Below are 22,380 nucleotides of genomic sequence, written 5' to 3'. Positions count from 1 at the left end.
GAGACAGCACGAGGAGGCTGCCCAGCTCCCTCCAGCCACCTCCTGTCTCCCAAAAGGCCGAGGGCACTCATCAAGGATAAGGGCACTCATCAAGGACGGAGAAGGGCAGGTCCCCACCCCCACTCATGCTTTTAACCCTATGGTGACCACAGCATCCTTTCCCAGGGGACTTTGGGACGGCAGTGAGGGAAGTACAGCTGCAGAGGCTGGGAGAGGAAAGGGGAGGCACAGGCAGAGAAAAATGACGAGGGGAGGAATGATGAGAGGAAGCGTGACTGGGGAAAGGAGGAGCCACTGATGAGTAGCAGGGCGAAGAGGCAATACATATTGAGGGGGGAGTGTGGAGGGAGACGTATGTTGCTCGGAAATGGACACAGCAATAGGGAAAAGGACAGACGGAGAAACCACAAAAGGATAGAACGAGGCTTGAAGAAAGAGAAAGAAGGGAAAAAGAAGAGAGATGGCCTGACAGGGAGAAGGCATGAATACAGGAGGTGCCAAGAGCCAGCTAGAAGAGGGTTATGTGACATGTTGAAACCAAGACACCCACCCAGTGGGCACAAACATGGTGTCTGGCCCTGCCTAGGGCGGAGTTTTGTAGAAGGGGAAGTACTGATGTTTAAAAATGCTGCTTAGTGGGGAGAAGACCACTGGCTAAAAAGACCAGGTTCAAAGACTGGATGGATCTCTTGGTCTTTCCCTGTGCGTGGTTCCCCTTCTGTATGTCCCTCGTTAGCAGTCTTGTAGCTTTGTCAGTAGTCAGGGTTAATGGACCGGCCAGGATGTGGTCCCTGTACTATAGCTCCTTGCAATCCTAGACCTGCCATCTCATTTTTTTAGTTTAATTTCTGAGCTGGGGAGCTCTACTTATCTGTGTCATCAACAGAAGAATCTACGCTCTTCCTCATGCATCCAGTCTCTGCTTTCCCAGGTCCATTTCCCCATACTCACATTGTTTGCAGAGTGATAACAGACTTGGCAGGAGAGCTAATTCAAGAGTATAATCTCTTTCAAACAAAGTGCACCCTGTTCCCACCTGGTCAATTAAACTGGAACAAATCTGTGCAGAAGCACTGACCTGAGGCCGAGCACTTTCCCTCCTGGAAAGATGTGCAATGGCTTTCGCTGTGAGCACCACCTCAGCCCTACCTGGGGCTGCGGGAGGGACAGCTCATCCCCGCTGTCCACTGCCTGTCTGCTCAGGCAGGGTCAGAGACAACGGGGAAGGTGTTTTCTGTGTGCCACACACCTGTACAATCTGCCCCGGTCCCTTGAAGGAATGACTCCAGGAGTGAAGCCCCTGTTGGAACAAGTGGCCCAGATGCTTTATGAATCTGTTGCTAACATAGACCAAAGCCACAGTGCAGTGCTGAGCCTGTTTTCTCACAGCTGTCCCACAACGTGTGTTTATCTCTGGAGAACTCAGAAGTTTCTCAGTGCTGAAGATATTTAAGCCATTTTTGCCTCTAAGCCTATTCTTGAAGGAGTCCCTGACCTCTCAGCAGCTGGCTGGTTCCTTGCTGGGAAACAGTGAGAGCTGTTTCAGAGCAAACAAAATATTTTGGAGACAGAACTCTTGTTGGAGTCATGTGGATTGGAAGGAGGGAGCCGTGCTGCCAGGACTGTGCCCTCTCCAGTTTCCAAAACTTTCTCTGGGAGAGGCCTGGGTCAGAGCAGCCACCACTCCCATGTGATTCCCACAGCAACCTCTGCTGGGAGTTGCCACTGGGGCACACCAAGGACCTCTCCTTCCACTTAAATGTAAAGGAAAGGGCAGCTGTGCAGAACAGCAGTTGTGGCCTACCCTGTTGCAAATGGTGATGTAAAATATTAAAGGTATTGTGCTTCACATCTTGTTGTAAAAGTACTGATTTCTTTTGAAGATTTGGTCAATACTGTTAAGTTTGTTAAGGCTTTCAGCAAAACTCTTCTCTCTTCTGTTCAAGCTCTCTCTTTTTTTCCGGGTCTTGAGACCTTATCACTGCAGAGTGATATTTTTTGAACAACAAAATACTAAGAAAAAAACCTCCTTCGTTACCAACAGAAGTTTCCATGTAGGATTTTATTTTGCTTTTATTTTCATTAATATGAATGCTAATGTGAAAGTTAATGTTTGGTTTTGGACAAACTGTGCCCAGGAGAAATAAACAATAAAAATACAGGCTTTCAAACTGGGAACAGGTGAATACCGGTACACAGAAATGCATTCATATAAACAAATATAGTAGATACATGAATGCAAGCGAGCACAGGTATGCAAACATAAACAAAAATACAGCTATATATTATGTATACACTCATATGAGCACATGCATACCTTTGTATGTATGAAGCAGCGTGTACGCAAATATCCTTAGATATTTAAATGTATGCTCAGAAATAAAAGCATGTGCATCTGGCCATAAAGTAATACACATGTACACATTTTCATGTTATGAATCCATGCACTGGTAATCTCAGACATGCTAGCATTTGTACAGGCATGCAATATCTGCTACGTATCTGTTTATGTATCAGAACATAAAGTTACTCAGATATGACTATTTTACATAGAAATGCAAGTGTAATGCAGGCCCCAGAGAATCTTTCACCAGCCCATAGAAACACACCTGAGGATCTGCGTACACAGCATCCTCGCACAGGTAGGCTAGCTGAATCTAAGCACTCTAGTTTTTAAAAAGATGAGGAGGGCCACGGGCAAGCACATACATGTGCATGTAGGAGTGGAAGTGAGCCATGAAAGGGTGCAGGAATGATCCTGGGGGAGGACGAAGGGTGTGTGGAGCAGCCAGAGGGATCAATGCAAGAGCCAGACAGGTTTGCGTGAGCAGGGTGGCATCACTGCGGGGTGAGGGAGGAGGCTGGGGAAGAGAGAGAGAGTGTGAATCGGGAAATACATGGTCCTCCCCTGAAAAGAGTCTGTATAAAATGAGGAGGTGGCTTAGGGGAGATGCCCACCCTGGCTTGCTGGCACCCCATTTCCAAAGGGGAGTGGGGCAGAACTGCCGGGATGGGGTGTTGAGGCTGCATGCCTCCTTTCTGGTGGCTGACCCTGCTGGCAATGCAAAGTGGGACTGGCTGCATAAGGCAGCTCTTCCTAAAGGTGAGTTTCATCTCATCTTTCCTTGTCTACTCCGGCTGGATCTCAGCACAGGAGCGGTGTGCAGTGTTTTGGAGCACTCTTCACATCGCCCTCTTTCTCCTCCTACATGGGCTGCTCCTCGTGCTCCTGGCTCCTGAGCAGCAAGTGTGGGGTGCTGTACTTGGTGGGAGAGGGAAGCACTGCCACAGGGCAGCTCAGAGCATCTCCTGCTGGGAGAGGAGTGATAAACGCCCTGTGCGCTAGACTGGCTTAGCTGTTGTTAGCCCACGAGGTGAAACAAGCCCACATAGGGAGAAGGAGAGGCTCAAATCCATCTGCCCCAGTATTTCCAGCTCAACAGTAGCTAATTTTATACTACAGCAGCGAGGGGAGCGGAGATGGGTCAGCCAGGGGCTTTGGTTTTTTCCTGTGAATCCTGCTGCCGTAAACACACGTGATCCCAGCGAGCCATTTTCACAGCCTCTGCTCGCGCCCCCACCCCGGGCTACAACCTGCCTTCACGCCAGTGCTGGAAAACTTAGCGGGAGTCGGGCCAGGTACCTGGGAGCAGAACATGGCTCTATGAGAAATGCCTCCAGAAGTGGTGTTTGTGACTCCGCAGCTCTGCGTGCGCCCAGTTATGTGTCAGTGTGTTTCTGTGTCTGAGCTGCTGTGTCAATATATGTAGTCTAATTTGTGTATTTGCTGGGGAGTGTGTATGTACAGTGGGTGGGTTCAGCTCTGCGTACCGTATGCGTATGTGCTGGCAGCGCGTGCTCTTACTAATGTCGGGGTGTGAGAAGTATGCCTAAATGGGGATGTGAGATAAGCTTACCCTGGTGAAACGCCTCCACCCTGTGCCGTGGTGTGCAGGCCCAGACTGGCTCCATGTGCCAGCAGGCAGCATGCCCTGGCACCTATTGCGCGGCCGCTGGATTGACCAGGCTAGGCATAAAACACTGCTGTGAGGAAGCCTATGCTTTCTGATCAGTATCTGTGGGACTGAAACACTGCAGCTGGTTAAGCAGCTAGAGAACATTGTCTAGCTGAATTTGTCAAACTTCCCATCATCCTTTCGTCCGGCTGGCACAGCGCCCCACATGTACCAAAGACAGCTTCTTCCTATGTCTTCCAGAGAAAAACTGTTTCCCCTCCTTTAGAAATAACATTTTTTCCATCTGAATGTAGTATTTTCTTGAGAAATATGAAGCAAAGATTAGTTTTGTGAAGACCCATCAAAAACAACCCACTCCTTATGCATGTGCTTTTCAGCCCTCGGGAAAGGGAAGAAAGGATCACCTGAGGTCTCCGCTGAACGGCAACCCTAATTCCCTCTATCCCATACCTTCTGTTTCTCCCCAGGCCTCTTCATGAACTGACCCTCAGCCCAACCACTCTCCTGAACTGGGTGTATTTTCCTATTGCTATGCTGCTGCTCATGATTGTGCTAGGACATTCTCTTTGTAATTTTACTCTTTTTTTTTTCTCTACTTATGCTGATGGTTTTTAATGGAACTTCATTAGCCAAGTTGTTGTCTTACATTGCCCTTCAAACTCAATTTCTTGCTCAAGGTGGAGAAAACCACGGCTGATATATATGAAAACCTCACCACAGATATTTTGTCCAAAGCCTCTTGCTCCTGCCCTGCAGCCTCATGCTAGCTCACCCGTGAGCTCCCAACACAGCTCTGCCGGTGCCTCCACCTCCCCAGCAGTCCGGGACTGGGACTGTACGTGAAGTACATTCCCATACTTCATTATTGCTATTCTTAGATGTGGACCAACATTAGAATGAAACAAGATAAATAGCACAAGAAAAAGGCAAATGCACAGATATAGAACTCCTCTCTTTTCTAGGAAGCCTGGTTGCCCAGGCAACATCAATTGGAAAAAAGGTTTGTGGCCTAGATGCTGGGCAAGAATCTTTTTCCAAGGCCTGAAGTGTTATGGGAAGTGGGACTAGGAAACCTTAGATGACTTTTCTGGGGGCTGTCACATGTCTTACATAGCACCGAGATAGGTAGAGGAAACAGAATTTTCAACATGATGCTGCTGCTCGTGGTTTACTCTCTGGTGTCTTGGTTTCTGCAGAACTATTTTTTTTTTTTACGAAGGTTACTTCCCCTTTGCAAGTGATAATTTAAGTATTAAATGCTGGTTTCTGCAGCTTTTTTTTTTTTTTACAAAGGTTACTTTCTCATTGCAAGCGATTGTAAAAGTATTAAAAACTTTTTACTTCAGTGAATTAATTAATTAGGAAAGTTTTCAGAGGCATTAGCTCCAACCTACATTTCACCATGGTAGAGGTTAAAGGCAACTTTGGTTTAATGCCGTGACCTCTTCCGTGCTCTCTCTGTGCTCTCCTAGTTGGGTAATTCTGCAATTTCCTCCTGTACACCTCTCTCTCTCTTCATCTTTTCTATCTATCCACTTGTTATCCCCTTTCCTCTGGTACTTTGCTGCTGCCTTTTCCTTCCGGTTCTCTTTTATTCCTCTGCTTTACTCTTCTAATCTGTTTTAGTGCTTTTCACCTCATTATACCTTTTCCTTTCTTTTTGTTTTTGCCTTCTGTTTCTCCAATGATTCTCTTCTCACCTTAACCTCCTGATTCTCTCTTAACCTCCTGTTGCCTAAGGGCGGTCCTACTAACCACCCATCATCTTGTTTCTCTCTTTCCTCTTTCCTCCTTTTTCCCACTCCTCCTCAGCTCCTCTCAACAATAAAAGTTACTCATGGCTGGTGAGGGAGGCATCTGGCCCATGCTGGCTCTCATTCTCTCTCCTTTGTTCTGAATGCTCTTTTGTTATAAACACAACAATCAGAAAGCACAAAATCGTCTCTCAAGGCAAACACTGCATAATAATCCTCCTTGTCCCTGCTCCTCTTATCTCTGAAGAATTTGTTCTCCAGGCAAAATAATAAGAAACATGAGAAAGAATTCACTAAACTTGGAGGGTAAAGACAAGAGTCTGGAATGAGCTGCTTCACATAGGGCAGCACCACTGAATTGAAAGTTGGGCAAAGCGACTAGTGTAAGGTGAAATACAGCTTGCCAGGAGCTTGGACAGCAGAGTGATGACCCTGTGGTTGGTCAGTCCCTGTTGATCAGTCTCTACGTTTATTAGGTTGTGAAGGCATGGACAGGATCAGAAAACTTAATATTTTTTTAGCACCCAATTTCCTATACCTTCTCCCCATTTGTCCCTTGAGCCAAGGTCTTGCATATACGTTTGCCCGAGAACTCTATCTGTCGGAGCTCCACTGGCGTTCTCAAAAAGCCACAGCAAGGTGCTTCTGTGGGGTCACTTGCCAGCTCCAGCCTCTGGGATAAATTAAGATAAGAACAGGCTTGCCCGTTGTTGGGGCTCTTGCTTAATGCTAAATAGGCATTCTCAGATTAAAACGGCTTTCCTCTGAAAACGTTAAGTTCCCTGGGATTGAAACATTAGTTGTCATGCACTAGTTTAGACATGTAAGTGTTCTCAAAGCTAAAAAGAAAAAAGCTTGGTAAGCAAAATATTAGCCTTTCACAACCCCCCTAGCTCCGTGGTTAGGATACTGGTGTTTAATGTGGGGCAGCCAGCATCAAGTTCTACCTGGGGCCAGTTCTTTCTGGCCCTTCCCTTAGAAATCTTATGTCTTGCTGGCCACTGGCAACCTGCAGTGGGCCTCCATCCTAGTGCAGTTCATGCATTTTGCATAATACGTGAGTGTTATACTCACAAAAAGACTACGTGGGCAGTTTTAGTTGGTGCAGTATCAGATAGCTCTGCTAAGCAGGTATGAAGGTACTTCCCTCAACAGCTGATCTTCAGAAGAATTATCTGTGCTGTGGGAGATAGGTGTGTGTCCTAAAACAGAAGCAAAACTGATATTTAGGAGGAACGGGCTGTGATGCAAACTTCAAATTTAAATATTTGAGCACCCACAGATGAATTCAGACTGGGGCAAAACTAACTGAAATGGGGGTGGGAGGTATTTTCCCCACATTCCTTAGGGAAATGTGGTTTTCAGTGATGCATTTTGAGCTTGTGTCTCTTTCTTACTGCTGTTTACTCCACCAGCTCTGTAACGTGCCACCCACTGTGTTCTGCATCATGTGTTAGAGATTTAATTTTCTGCTAAACTCTTATTGCTTCTAAATTGGACCAGTAGCTACGTATGTATTTAATATAATCTTGAAGTTTGGATTGCTCAGCACTTACAAGAGAGTCATGCGGGTCAAGAATGGAGCCATTTCAGAAGAATGCTTTGCACGGATTGTCTCTGAAATTCGGAAATGCTTAGAGCCTCCCCAAATATGGCAACTTCCCACACTAACCAGTAAGTGAGTATTTCCAGACCTAATGCCAGGGTTGGAGACAGCTGGGTGATCAGATTCAAGGTGGAGTTTGCTATGCTTGCAAACAAATGGAAAATAATAGGAAATAGGAAAAAGAAAAATAATGTAGCCAAGACTAGTCAAAGCGTGTTAGGGAATTAGGGCCAGGTCCAGCAGCGTGATAGAAGTAAGGCTGCCCCAGCTCCTTGCTCCCAGGTGCAACCAGTAACAAGGCTGAGCCGGTATTCCCAGTAGGCACATGCACACAAGCACACGTATACATCACATGCATACACAGCCGCCACCCAGATCTACACAGAGACACAGAGCAGTTACACAAACGCAAACAGCACTGATGGTCTCATCCTCTTCTCTGCCCAGACTGAGCAGGATGGGCGTCCACTAGTGGGAAATATACACATACAGATATAAAAATATACATACACGTGTATAAGGTGGATTCTTCCAGGAGCTGGGCTCAGGCACTCAGCGTGCCCCCCGATCCCAGTCTTCCCAGTTGCTGGCACCTGGGCATATGAAACCCCAAGGCTGCAGCCCCACTCCTGTGGCTGGTACAGACCGCATCACTCACACACCCACATGCGTGCGTGTACACAGCTGGCAAGGACTCCCCTGGTCCCTTCAGTAACCAACCTGCCATGGCCTCACCCTTAGAGACACAGACACCAGTGGGTCTCACCCCTACAGACCCCCAGACCCCATGGTTTCTCCAGCAGCTGGCTGGGACTGCCTGGGTCCCTCTGATAAGCAGCGCCTCCCTTACAGGCACCCCCTGGCTCCCAGGCCACTCCACCTGCTTGCCAGCTGGTCCAGCTGAATTTTTACTGGTGCTCACCTGCGTGCCTGTGCTTCATTTGCTGCACCATGGGCATACGGGCCCCTGTGACCTGGCAGTCAGACCCCCATACACCCCACCCCCAAATAGAGAGTACCTCACCCAGGGAGAGAACTAGAAATATAATTTAATAACAAGATAGGACAGATTGTGCTGATCAAGTGCAGGACAAGGATGGACAAGACTGCTGGCCAGACAACAGCTTACATGCAACTGGCCCCTTTTTCCCCCTTCTCCCCCTATTTCCCCGCTTTGATTCCTCCCCTAAACATCCCATAGTAAGTCCTGTGCAATCCCAAAATGCTCTTCCCCTGCATCCTGTAAGGATGTGCCCTCCTGTGCCCCTCTAGGCAGCACCCTCCCTTTCCCCCACTCTGAAAGGGGCTCCAGCCGTTCACTCTTCGTGATGGGTTTCACACCTGGACAATGGGGCTGATGGCTCTTCCTGGGACAGCCCCGGGAGGTGCGAGCCCACGCAGGGTGCCCCTTCCTCCGAGTCCTTAATTTGGGTCGCCCCCTGCCATTGTGCCTCTGTGCTCCTCTGGGCATGTGAAAATGGGGCCTTTGATGTGCTGATGGCTCCTGTGATGTGCTGATGGCTCCTGTGATGGGCCCGGGGCAGGGTGTTGTTTGGGCTCCTCCTCCTGCCATTGTCTCTCGGTGCTCCTTTGTGGGTGTGCGGACCAGCTTTTGTCACGGACACTAAGAAAAAAGACTGTGCGGGCTTCCCCTGCCCTTCCACACAACTGTTTTTCTGTCGGGGGTAATATTTTACCAACACCGCATGGATACCCGCGAAGGGAGTGAGGGAAAGCGTCACCCCATTTGACCTATTAATTTCCAGTTATGTGTGGTCAAGTGACCACGGCAAACAAACGGCAGAAGTAAAGTTGAAATGGGATCGTTCCAGTTTCCCAGAACCTGGTGATCAAAGTGACGGCTGGTCCCAAGATAATTTTCCTAACAACGAAAAAAAGCCCGGTTTTCTCCCCCCCGCGCTCTGAGCTGCCGTTTGTCCCGAGGTTCAAAGCACAGCTCTTCATTGCTCTCCCGGAGGAGCTTGTCCAACTGTTTGGCCTGAGTGACGGACAACGCAGTTTGGTTGAAAGGGTAAAAGTTTGGGACAAAATACTGATGCAGGGTTGATGTACTTTAGGCTTTGGGACAACAGGGTCACAAGTCAAGCTTTGCCCCCGTAGATTCTAGCTTTGTAGGAAAAATATATTTGAAAAAAACCAAAAAAATTCACCCATCCCAACTTATCCAGAACTCCGGGAGGCGGGAAGAGCACCCACAGCAGGGCCCAGCGTGGACTTCAGCAGGCTTCTGCCGCTTTGTGAGCACCCAGCGCCTTCCACGCCAGTCACCGGCGTGCTTCCACCACCTCACGTCTGCCTGGCACCGAGCGTGTGGCAAACGCTTCCCCTCCACCCTTGTGACTGTCCTCGAGCCCCCCCTCCGGAGCCGGGCAGCCGGCGGCGCGGGCCGCCCGCCGCGCACCATGGCAGCCCGACCGCTCGGCACGCACGCTGCCGGAAGGCCGCTGATGTCAGTTTGAAGTCAGAAAGTGGTGTGAGCTCACAGGAGTGTTTTGGCTGCGTTTGTTGGGGTTTTTTTTTTTCGTTGGTTTTTTTTTGGTGGGTAACCGCGAGGGGGCCCCTCCCCGGGCCCGCCCGTCCGCCCCCGCCCACTACGACAGAGGCCATAAATGCGCCGGCCCCGGCGGGGGTGAAGGCGTGCGCTCGCGCGGGGCGGTCGCGGTGTGTGGGCGGAGCCGCCGCCTCCTCGCGGGTTCCGTTAGGTGGGGAGTAGCAGCCGTTGGCCGGCAGCCGTTTGCCGCCGGTCCTTCGCCGTTCGTTGCCAATCGGTCGCCGTTCGCCGACGAAGATGGATGCCAAAAAGGTAGGGAGGCAGCGGCGATTTCTTCCTTCCCTCCGCTGCGGGTGGCAGCCGCCGGTGGGGTCCCCGGGCGCTTCGGCGGAGAGTCGGGGATGGGGGCGGGATGTGGTCGGGACCGGAGGGTGATTGGGATTCATCGCCGAGCCGTTGCCCGGCCGCCGCCGGGTGCGTGTCGGTCGTGGTGAAGGTGGATGCGGCGGAGGCGGCAGCAGGCCACCGCTGCGGTCCTTGAGCGGGTGACTCGGGAAAAGCCTCGTCTGCGGGATGGAGGCGGGGGGGGGGGGGGGGGGGCGGCACACGCAGTTTGCGAGGGGTTGTTGCAGATCGCAAGATCGATTTGTTTTCGTCCGTGTGGCCTGATGGTTCACATGATGCTCTCCGTGTTTTGTTGTATCGATCACGAAGCTTTTTTTGCTGGCAGGGAAGCACTCGTTTGTTTGTCCCTGGGTTCAAGATGCTAAAAAGGGGATTAGTCTTAAAGGCTTTTCTTTTTTTCGTGGTGGCATGGCTTACAGTAAAAATGTCTTTAAATTTCAAGAAGAAAGCAAAGCATATCCTTTCGCCTTTTCCCCTTTGGAGAGCAGAGGACAGAGCGTTTGCCGGTATTTTAGTACATCTTGTAGCTACGAGTGAGGCGCGCACCGGTGGAGTGAGCTAATGACTGCGTGTGTTTGAATGCATCAAGGGAGAAAAGCAGGCAGGCATGAGGAAAGAGAGACGGCAAATATCCACCTGAACCCGGTGCAGGATGTGAGGGGATTACAGTTACCCAGGAGCAGCAGAATCAGGGAAGCCGGGGGCCTTCACCGCCATGTTGATGAGAGATGCAGGTGGTGTGAGAAGGTGAAGCAGAGGAAAGGAGAGCATCTGGTCAAGGTCGCTCGGAGGAGGGCTGGGAGGCCACTAAAGCAGAGTTCAACAAGTTGTACTGCTCTGAGCTTCTAGTCAGTGAAGGAGATGGGGGGCTGGTGAGAAGGATCTCCTGGAAAATGAATGCTGCTGATGCCTGTGGTTGGAGGGAGGGGTGGTGGTTTGAATTTTTTGCTGGTGTACAGACCTTAGCCTTGAGCCTTTGGGTAGGGTGGGTGTAGCTGTACTATTTCTGAGCTCCCTGTTTGCCTTTTGGGAAGTGAGGCGCTTCCAGCAGTAACAAATGTTCCATACATTAGATCACAGTCTGGCTCACTGGAGGGGATGGGTCAGGCCATGTGATGTCTAGGTTGTAAGAGAGTGGGCAAGAGAGGAATAGCAGGCCAGAAGGGAGTATGAAAGAGGGTAGAAGAACCGACCTAGTCATAGCTTATGTGAATGTACCATGTAGGTAAGGGGTACCACAAAGCAGGTACCCCTATGGTCCCTGCTGCACCCAGAAGAAAAAGGCCAGCTGGGATCACTGCAAGCCATGACAAAGCAGAACCCTGGGGGGAAAGATGCTGTTGTGTTGAGTCACTGTGTTGAAAATGTGGAGAGCTAGGTTTTGTCCTTAGCTTTGTTATACCCGCTGACTAGGGCTGACCTGGCCTGGAGTCCTAAAAGTGCTTAGATGGCTTAATGCCTGTTTACAGACATCCAGGTGCTTTGAAAGAGCTGTGTCCTTGTGGCTCTGTGACAGTTTCCCTCAATTTCAAAAATGAGGGGAGTGGTCATGGGGTGAAAGGGAGAAGGCCTGTTACCACCTAGGGTGTGTCAGGTGTGAACCCTACCTCGGGAATCATCTGCCCCCAGCAAGAAAAGGACGTTGTCCCCTTTGTCTCCATCACTAACCTTCTCAGGAAGAGAGCTCGGACTGAGACATTTACATGATGTAGGTGGGGAAAACCATGCCTGAGAGTAATTTCCCCAGTTTCTGTTTACTGGGGCATAACTGGTAGCTATGTGGGGTTTGTGCGGGTCAGAAGCACCTATGTGCTTGGCTTGAAAGATTGGTAAAGGTGGTATGAGCTCTTGCAGAAAGTTATTGGCAAAAAATTTGGGCAGCCTTGGGAGCCACTGCTCCTGGAGCTGAGCTGGAAAGTGAGAGACTGGAAGAGCTGTAACAGTAGGCCCATGGAGTACTTTTCTCTCCTCTGCCAGCCTTAGGGCAATAATTAGAAAGCCCTGGGAAAGGGACTGTTAATATTTTTTGGAAAGCTTCCAATCCCTCCTGAGACAGAAACATGATCTTTCCAAATTGTGCCAACTCAAGCACTGGCCATCTAAGTGCCAACTCCTGAGTCACCTGCTCCCCCATGCCTCCCTAACACAGAGCTGGATTAAATGCCACAAGCTTTAAAAACGTAGAAAATGTCAGATGATTTTCACTGACACTTAAATTTCTCAGTCTGTGAGCCTTCTGAGGTTGGACCTACAAGCTTCCTCTACAGCTCTGAGGGATCAGCAATTTTTATTCTATTTTAATAAATAGTCACATATATTCAAATTCCAGGGACTGCGCTTCATTTAAAAATACCAAGTATTGCCACATCTTCAAGAAAAATAAACGGGGAGGTTGGCAGCACTGCTGCTGCCTCTGCGAGACAGGCTGCCTGCCAGGTAGCCTGGGGCAGGGTTGGGAAGCTCTAGCCTGGGAAAAGCAGGCCTGTTGCTGAAGAGTGCATGTTTTAACTGTTAGGAGTGACTGCCAGATCTGAGACTTGATTTATGGGAACTTGTCAGTTGGCACGGGGAAGAGTTAGACCCTTGTTTCATGACATGCCAGAGATCAGCAAAAGCTTTTCTGTAAAGCAGATCAACCCAAAATAACAGTCACTAATGCAGCCGGTGTATTCATTACTAATGAGCTGGTAATAGTTGATGGAAGGTCTGGAGATAATAAAAGGGAGGCCATGACAGGCCCTGCTAATTCTAGTCACAGAACTTTTTCCTGCTGTAGAGTTGCATCTCCCTTTCCAGGGTCTCTGTTACTGGTATCCACCCTTGCAGGAAAAAAAGCCCATTCCCTGTCCCTGGTGCACTTGCACATGGCGTCTGTGAGCTGCAGCTGCTGTTTATACTGAAGAGAAACTCAAGTTGTGTAGAAAGCACGAATAACCAAGTTAACTAAATAATTGTTTTCTCTCCCTTTCCACAGAAAATCACAGCACCCCTTATCTATTCTGTTGCCGTTGCTGCCATTGGATCTCTCCAGTTTGGGTACAACACTGGTGTCATCAATGCTCCTGAGAAGGTGAGAGGCAGAATGAGTTGAGGAGATGGTATGAGTGTGAGGGTCTGATGGGAAAACAAAGATATAGAAAGAGGAGCTGTCTCCCAAGCAGCTGCTAATTTCATTCTGGTTTATGAGGTCAAGAAGACATTCAAAACCCCCTCTCAACTACAACAATGGACAGGAAGCACAAAGTTTTGGGGAGGGGAGAGATCAGGCAGAGAGGTTAATTCTCTTATTAGGAGTTCAGAGGGGGCAGGAGGGCTCCATCTGCCATTTCCTGGTAGGTCTATATTTTATGTGGAGGAATGTGGGACACTTCAGTTTTGAATCAGAACAAGCCAGGCAAGGCAAAAGGAATGTAGAGAGCAGCATGCAGAAAACAGTTGAGGGTTGGTAGGAATTATGGTTGCTCTAGTTTAGTCTATCTCAGGGATCATCTCAGGCTTGTTTATTTTGTTTGTTTATTCATTCCTTTTGTTAAGTGTAGGTTCAGTGCTTGTAAAAGGGCTGTGACTGGGGCACTCTAAGGCATCTTATGATTGTAGCCTAAGAAACAAGAGAAGAGATGAAGAAAATGAGAAACGTGGTTTTCTTGTAACTATAAGATGGTTCCTCTCTCTCAGGAACTGAGTCACCAATACCACATCCACCCTGTCTCCGGGAATAGATGTCACATCACACGTTGGGGGGGGTGGGGGGGAAGACGGCTGTGTATGTGGTGGTCCTCTCTATCTAATGTCCTGCTGCCATCTGCTGGGGGCACATACTCGGGCCATGTTCCACTTGGCCCTTGCAGAATTTCCCTTGTTATCAAAGAGGATGCCTTGGAAATTAGCAGCATAGCCCTGTCACATCCCTGTGGGACAGAGGATTGTTTTGCATAATGCTGTAGTTTTTCAGGTATACATGTGAAATCAGGTATACCAGTGAAATTTTCTGTGTCTCAAAACTATTTCCATCCCAGAAGGCCTGTCCCTGCTGCCAGAGTTCTGGTATTGCTGTAAATGTTCCCATCCAATCTCTGGTCACACTTTCTTGCTCTCTCTCACTCCCATCTGTCTCACACCCCCTCCCAAGCACCACCAGTGACTCGCATCATCCAGAAACATTCAGATGATAAGCCTGTTTTCCTTAAGCACTACCTCAACCCCCATGTTCAATGAAGCAATCTCTCCCTCATCATACTGCTAGCTGTCAACTGAACTCAGTGACAGTTCCTCTTTCTGCACCCTCATCTTCCCCTTGTATGACTTGTTGCTGCCTACTGAAGTTTTAGGGTCTATCCTTGCTTTTTGCCTCTATGAAATCAGAAGTAATATTCCCACTCCCCAGTGCAAAATGCCTCCCACTGGATTGTAACTGTGTCCCCGCCTGGTTTCTCTTGCAGATCATCCAGAGGTTCTTCAACAGAACCCTGTCAGAACGGAGCGGGGAGGCTGTCTCCCCAGAGCTCCTCACCTCTCTGTGGTCCCTTTCTGTGGCCATATTCTCGGTAGGAGGTATGATCGGCTCCTTCTCAGTCAGCCTGTTCGTCAACAGATTTGGCAGGTGAGTTGGGAAGAGGGATCCAAGCCTTTAGGGAATTTTTCCCTTGTACAGTGGGTTTGCTGGGAGGAAGAGGGCAGAGGTGAGAGGAAGGGAGGAGGAGGTGGTGGAGGAAGCAGGAATTTGTGGGCTACAAAAAGAAAGGCTTGCAGGCCAAGGCAGAAGCCAAACAGGAATTACTCTGTTCTCCTCGTGGGGGTCATAGGTAGGTTTACCCCTCTCACAGTGATTTTCCTACTATATTGCCAGTTTGAGCTCAGTCTTGACATCTTTACCCTGGCAGGAGGAACTCCATGCTACTGGTGAACATCTTGGCCTTTGCTGGTGGCACTCTCATGGCCTTCTCTAAAATGGCAAAGGCAGTGGAGATGCTGATTATTGGCCGCTTCGTCATTGGCCTCTTCTGTGGTCTCTGCACTGGCTTTGTGCCCATGTACATCAGTGAGGTCTCACCCACCAGCCTTCGTGGAGCCTTTGGCACCCTCAACCAGCTGGGCATTGTTGTGGGCATCCTGGTGGCCCAGGTAGGCTAGATACAACCTGATCCATCCGTCAGGGAAAAGGAGGGCTGGGGGAGGGTGAGGTGGGCCACACTTACCATCAGGTGCAGTATGTTGTCCTGTCATACTCACTGTTTTGGATAAGGAACTGGAATATTTAAATCACACTATTTCTCTCCAATTCTTGGTGTAGATCTTTGGCCTGGAGGGAATCATGGGGACTGAAGCCCTTTGGCCACTGCTTTTGGGGTTCACGATCCTTCCAGCAATCCTACAGTGCGTGGCTCTTCTTTTCTGCCCTGAGAGCCCCCGTTTCCTGTTAATCAACAAGATGGAGGAAGAGAAAGCGCAAGCAGGTAAGAACTCATCTCTGAAGAGGCAGGGCTGTATTCTGGCTCCCAGCCTGCACTGAACTTGAGTGGGAGGCCGGGAGTGACTCCGGAGCCTGTGGTGGATCAGGGTGTGACTCCCAGAGGGCGGCAGGCCTACCCTCCCATCCTATAGCTTGTGCCAGTGCTGGGAAGTGTGAGAAACCTGGCAACCCAACAGAGGCTCCGGGTGGGATTAAGATGTGAGGAGTGGCACCTGGCCTGGTGGGATGTAGTAGGGCCAGCTCCTGCAGCTGTTAGCTCCTCCTGAAAGGCAGGAAATAGGCTGATGTTTAACAAGGAATTTGGAGGGTGTTTCCCTCTCCTATGGCAGAGGCCTGGAGTCAGCTCTGGCAAGCACACGTGCAGAATTAGGGATCAAATGGAATTTTGGAGATCAAGCAACATGAGCAGGGCCCGGGCCTGGTTTCCATGCTGATCGTGACACCCTGACCTCTGGGTTGAAAAGATGAGCAAGGCTGCTTGTAGAGGCATGGTCTTTCCCATGCAGCAGGCCCAAACACTGACTGGCAGGTGGTCCAGTCTTCCCAGTGTGCCCTCCCTGAAATAGCAGGGCAGGGTGGGGGGCACCTACTGGCCATGGGGCTATTATATATAGCTGGCATTTTTTTATTCCTACCACCAGTTCTTCAAAAGCTCCGTGGTACACATGATGTGTCTCAAGACATCCTGGAGATGAAAGAAGAGAGTGCTAAAATGTCCCAGGAAAAGAAAGCAACTGTGCCAGAGCTCTTCCGTTCTCCAAACTACCGTCAAGCCATTATCATTGCCATCATGCTGCAGCTCTCCCAACAGCTCTCGGGCATCAATGCTGTGAGTTACCTTCTGTCCCATCTGCTGGGCCTCCCTTATCTCTAGCTATACTTGCACATGCCACTAATGTTGAGAGAACTGTGCTTCCAAAAACCTCTTTGCACCTTGACTGGAGTTCACTGTTTTGTGATACTGCAGAGATTGCTAAAATGGAAGGTGGAGATTATATTGGCTTTCACTTTTGCCTGACATACCCCAGCAAAACACTGCAGTCTTGCATGAAGTGAATGAACTTTCACTGGAAGTTTTATGCTGTTTGAGTGCTTGTTAGAAACTCCCTGTTGGGCCTGCAAGCCATGAGGCAGAGAAAGAGGAATATGCTCTTAAACACTGGAATTGTGATGGTGTCCAACTTTCGCTTCTTTTCCCAGGTATTCTATTATTCTACAGGGATTTTTGAAAGAGCTGGTATCACACAGCCTGTGTATGCCACTATTGGAGCTGGCGTAGTAAACACAGTCTTCACTGTTGTGTCGGTAAGTGGAACAGGGCCTTATGGTGAGAGGTAACTTGTCTGTCTGCCTGTGCTTTTTTTGGGAAATGCAACTGAACACAAGTAGCCAGGCTGTGGCAAAGTATTGGGCTAGGCAATGGCCTATAAAAGCAAAGAAAAGAATGCATTAAAAGCATTGTGGGAGGGGAGAAAGAGGTATTATTTTAAAAGAAAGGGAGGGTGAAAAGGAATGCATGGGAGGGGAAAAAAAGAGAAGGCAGTAGGAAAAAATTAAGCCAAGCATGGGGCAGCCTGGTGACTTGCACTGACATCACCACTGGCATTGGAGGGCTACAGGCAGATAAAGAGGTGCAGGGCACAGTGAGCAAGGGAGCCTCTTCAGCTTTTGCTACCAAAGTCACAGACTTTTTTTTTTCCTCCTTCTGCCATGTTTCCAGCTGTTTCTGGTGGAGCGTGCAGGGCGCAGGACTCTCCATTTGGTTGGTTTGGGTGGCATGGCTGTCTGTGCTGTTCTTATGACCATCGCTTTAGCTCTGAAGGTGAGTAATTAGTGTTCTTGTCCAGGCTGACCCCTGGACAGCTGCCTTGCCCTGCAATTCTAACCTGTAGGCAGGTACAGCTGGGGCTAGAGCTGAGTGTGTGGTGGAGTGTGCAACTTCCTAACTGCAGAAACTGCCACAGTGTTAGCAGTGCAGCTGAAAAAGTTGTGACACTGGAAATGGCATTGCGCTGTGCTATGTTTGTCTCAAACTGCAGCCAATCATGTTTTGTTTCCTTGCAGGATATCGTGCAGTGGATCAGATACATTAGCATTGTTGCCACTTTTGGCTTTGTGGCTCTTTTTGAGATTGGCCCTGGCCCTATTCCCTGGTTCATCGTGGCAGAACTCTTCAGCCAGGGCCCACGGCCTGCAGCCATGGCAGTGGCTGGTTGCTCCAACTGGACCTCTAATTTCTTGGTGGGAATGCTCTTCCCCTATGCAGAGGTAAGGACACAGTTTGCAAAGCACCGAGAGTGCTGCAGCATTGGAATAGGTGTCCAGAGTGATTGTAGAATCTCCATCCTTGGAGACTTCAAAACCTGACTGTATGACTCTTAACTTGATTTCTCCTTGAAGTTGTCCCTGCTCTGAGCAGAAGGCTGGTCAGCCTTCAGAGGTCCCTGATTCTGTGTTCTGATTGTTACTGAAGGTTAAGTGTTGTGACTCACGCATGTTAATACTGCTGCCTTAATTGCTTGTAGCTTACAAACAGTTGGAAGAGATGTCTCGATTAGCACATCAGACTTTCCCTTTAAAGGCCTCAATTTTGGTCAGCCTCAGGAACATAAAAGTACTTTGGAAGCCCACAGGAACTTGATTTTATTTTAAACAATGCTGTGTTGAGAAAAAGTCAGTAAGGGCATTCTTGGAGAAAGGTGGTAGAACTTTGACCTGTCAACAGCAAATGACCTTGCTATGAGCTTCTCAAATTAAAACTTCCTGCTTTTGTCATCCCTGCAGAAACTATGTGGCTCCTATGTCTTCCTCATCTTCCTTGTTTTCCTGGTCATCTTTTTTGTCTTCACATTCTTCAAAGTCCCGGAGACCAAGGGCAGGACTTTTGAAGACATCTCCAGGGGCTTTGAAGGGCGAGCGGAAGCCAGCCCCACATCACCTGTAGAGAAGAATCCCATGGTGGAGCTGAACAGCGTACAACCTGACAAAGAAGTTGCCTAAGATTCACGACACACTCCTTCGACTCTGACATCCTTAAAGAGTCATTAAAGGAATGAGCAAAGAAAACCATGAGAACTGGGACATTTTTTTTTTCCCCTCCCTCAATTGCTGCTATTTTCTTCTTTGCACCCACATATTCCCCCATTCTGCCAGGCTTACCAACATTAAGCAAATCTGATATGGGTGATCCCCATTTCAAGTACTGGAAGGCACCTGGCACTTGCAAAAATATTTTCATCTTCCCTGTCACAAAAAAAAACCACCAAGAGAACAGAGAAGAGCTGGCAATATTTTTGCTTTTCTCACCTTCTAATTGCTATTTGGGGTTAACATACTTATGCACGCAGTGACCGTTACACATTTGAATCTAATGACTATTTTTGTAGTGAGTTGAAGTGACCCACTAAAGTCCCTGGCCCTTCGAGTCTACTCTCTGTGTGTGTGCAGTGTTACACTGGAAATTAACAAGCCTACCAAAAAGCCATCTCCTTGCTTTTTCATATCCAGTGTGCACTTTTTTCAGCCTCAGGAAAAAGGGGACCAAGTTACATGCATATTTTTTCCTGCTCTTTTATTTTTTTGTATAGACAGACTGAAAGCATACTTTTACCTAAGTTTATTTATTTGTATGTCACTGTAAATATTTATTTTTTTAATGGTGTACAAAAATGTACAGATAAAGAAATTGAAGATGTTTAAGAGAAATAGCTATTCTAACAAAAGATGCTGTAGATTTGAGGTGCAATAAGACTGTAAGGGAGAAATGTGGTACTAAATAGGAGATTGGGCATTTTGGATGGTATGTACAACAGAGCCAATTATGCACATCACCATTAAATTATTTATGCCCTTTGGAAAGAACTGCGAATAATTGTGTACTAGTGACAAGAGGTATGTTTGCTTGTCCACCAAAATCTGTTATTTGGGATTTTTTTTAGGTGGCGATTTTAAGTATTGTTCCCAAGTGATTGGAAAGTGCGGTATTGCAGTAAATGGGTGGTGTTTATATTTTCAGTCGTGGTTAGGCGTTGTATGGGATGATTCAGGGTGGTGATTGCAAACCAGAAGGTAACTTTTCCTGCCTTCTGCTGTATTCCAATAGGTCAGAAAGTCTGAAATTCGCAGATTGTTACTTAACAGGTGTGTGAAGATAACAGTTATATTCCAAAGCTGTATTTTCTTAGCAATTGTTCTTATAAATACCCTTCTGGACACAGGCATGGTCACTTAAGGCATGTAAGATCAAAACGGTAGAGATGCAGGACTATAGACCAGAGCTACTGGAGCTCGCTAGTTCAGCAGCATGAAAGGTCTGTAGTGCTCAGTCCACTGGCTGGTTGTAGGCTAAATGTTTTTGCCCTGTGTGCTTTCTCCAGAGGATCTGCATGATGTGATGCCCAGCAGTGTGCAGCATGCTGTGTAGATGTGTACAGCTCTGTAATCCTGCCTCTGTTAAAAGGGATATGGCAGAGGGTAATTGTACATCAGTAAATATTGGTCTCCCTGCTTGTTGTACTGCTAGGCAATTGAGAATATATGTGCATCTGCCCTTGCTGCCAAGCTAGCATAGTTCAGTTCAGGAAGGCAAAAAGCAGCACATAGAGTACCCTTGGAATCAAGGGTTGGGAGCTTTGCTTCACTGACTGCAATGCTCTGTTGAGAGACTCCAAGCCTGTGGAGAGAGACCTGCACAAGCTAGCTAATGGTATCACAGAGGTATGTCCAGTTTAAGCTGCTCTAAGACCTCTGTTGTCGGACTTGACTGAACTCTGGTCTACCTGCAAACTCATGCTGTAGTTCATCGCTGGATATCCTAGAAGAGAGGCAGGCCCACAGATTCCAAGGTGGGTAAAAGGAAGAAAGGCTCAGAAGGATGGGAATGATAGCAAAATTGATAGCCCGAGCTTTCTTGACAACATACTGCTTCAGAGCAGGTCAGAGAAGTTTCCATTGATGTATATTCTGGGGGTGCGTATCTGTTGTTTTCACTAACTAATGGTGATGTTTCTACCTTCCCTACTGAGAAACAGTTGCAAAGATTGGTAAAACTTGCTGCTGTGAAATACTTCCTGTGACTTCATTTGAAATATTCCAGCTTTGCACAATGCAATCATATTACAACCAGTTTTCCCCAGCTTTCTACCGGGCTTCCATGCCGATATTTACTCTCAGAAGTATTATATATGACTATTCCCAACTTTCATATTTTGGCTCAGTTATACAGGTTTTTGTGCCCTTTGACCCTCCAGCAATTCTAGACGTATTTCTATATGGGCATCTATATTCCCTCTACAGCTGTGCATAGGAGCATTCCATATTTTGCATCAGAGATGTGTGTTGGCTTGGACCGAAATGTGTAGGTCTTTCTCACATGGTATCTCTGTTATTTTATTTTTCTGTAACAGCGTTGTGAATATTTCGGATGGGTTTTATATGCTTATTAATGTGGTTGTTTCCTGTTTTTAAAATAAAAATTATAGAACTAAATATCTGGTGTTCTGTTTCTTATGCCGTTATCACAGCCTGGGACTACATCCTGGCACAGCCCCAGCTTCTGTCCTGCAACCTTTCTGGCTAACCTAGCATGCTGGATTTGCTCTTGCATTCTAGAGGAAATGACCATTTCTCTCAGCCTCTATTACCATCTTAATACATTCCCTTACTGCTATTCCTATTTTAAACTAAGATGTGCTGCTCTGGCTCTTGTTTGCCCAAATCCTTTTCTTTGCATCCAAATCCTTTCCCAGCATTTCTCAGTAACAGGAGGGGAGAGGGAAGTGGCTGGAGCTTAGGAGTCCTGCTGAGAGCTAAAACACCTGAGACTTCTGCCCCTGACCTCTTCTGAGAGTGGTTCTCAACTTCTCTGCCATGAAGGTGAAGAGGAAGCTCTTCCCCCTCCAAATGATCAAACGATTCCTGCAAAGGAATCTTGCCTGTGTACACTCAGTGCTGTGTGCCTGAAAGGGTCGGGGTGCTGAAAAGGAAACCCCGCTGCCTGGAGAGAGCGGGCCGTGGCGTTCCTGACCCACTGGCAGGCCTGTGGCATCCTCTTCACCCACCTCTTGCCATGAGGCAGCAAGCTCTTGTTCCAGTGCATTCCTTTCCCTGTCATACAGCCATCTTACAAGCCCAAGGAGTCTGCACTGGTGTTTCACAGGCAGAAACTATGAGAACATCAAAAAGTAAGGAGCTAAAATATACTTCAGAGGGAGAGGATGGAGGGAAGTCAGAGGAAGAGTCAGGCTACTACAACTTGAGAGGCAGCAGGCTGCACAAAGCAACAAGGAAACAGTAGGGGATAAGGTATAGTCTGAAACAGCTCAACATAACGCAGAGCCAGGCTTTCTGAAAGCTGACATGCCTGACTGCTGCATGTTCCTAGCTGCTGCCTCAGTTTTGCAGAGTTTGCTGTGCAAGGAGTCTAAGAGCCAGGGAGGGCTCTGGTGTATGATTCATTTACAGCTCTGCGGCTGAGCTGAAAAGAAAACAATAAAACCCAGACATCTAAACTCATCGATTGTATCTAGGTCAAACTTTAAGGTTTCCATTTTCTTATCAAAATGGGAACCAGAGCGCAAAATAATTCAGGGCCAAAGCATGTGATGCACTGAGCCCCAAATTTGTGTTGTTTTTGTGAAAGACTCTTGTCCGCGGAA

At 48.1% G+C, this 22,380-nt stretch overlaps 1 protein-coding gene across 1 annotated transcript; it reads left to right on the top strand.

Annotated features, from left to right (window-relative positions):
• Nucleotides 1-9,973: 9,973 nt before the first annotated feature.
• Nucleotides 9,974-21,201, top strand: LOC134525671 (solute carrier family 2, facilitated glucose transporter member 3). The gene is made up of 10 exons (XM_063356757.1): nt 9,974-10,161; nt 13,229-13,324; nt 14,694-14,854; nt 15,135-15,375; nt 15,545-15,707; nt 16,366-16,553; nt 16,925-17,029; nt 17,445-17,546; nt 17,789-17,992; nt 18,509-21,201. Exons 1-10 carry the CDS (start codon nt 10,147-10,149, stop codon nt 18,722-18,724), a joined length of 1,491 nt encoding a protein of 496 aa, XP_063212827.1. The 5' UTR covers nt 9,974-10,146; the 3' UTR covers nt 18,725-21,201.
• The last annotated feature ends 1,179 nt before the right edge of the window (nt 21,202-22,380 follow it).

The sequence above is a fragment of the Chroicocephalus ridibundus genome, chromosome 1 (assembly GCF_963924245.1).
Source record: "Chroicocephalus ridibundus chromosome 1, bChrRid1.1, whole genome shotgun sequence".
In the NCBI taxonomy this organism is placed as follows: domain Eukaryota; kingdom Metazoa; phylum Chordata; class Aves; order Charadriiformes; family Laridae; genus Chroicocephalus; species Chroicocephalus ridibundus.
Note: the sequence above shows the minus strand (reverse complement) of the source record. Positions and strands in the feature narration are given on the sequence as shown.

Coding starts and splice junctions, on each gene's coding strand:
- LOC134525671 (XM_063356757.1), top strand. Junction 14,855..15,134: donor TTCGTCAACAGATTTGGCAG/GTGAGTTGGGAA, acceptor TTACCCTGGCAG/GAGGAACTCCATGCTACTGG. Junction 17,547..17,788: donor CCATCGCTTTAGCTCTGAAG/GTGAGTAATTAG, acceptor GTTTCCTTGCAG/GATATCGTGCAGTGGATCAG.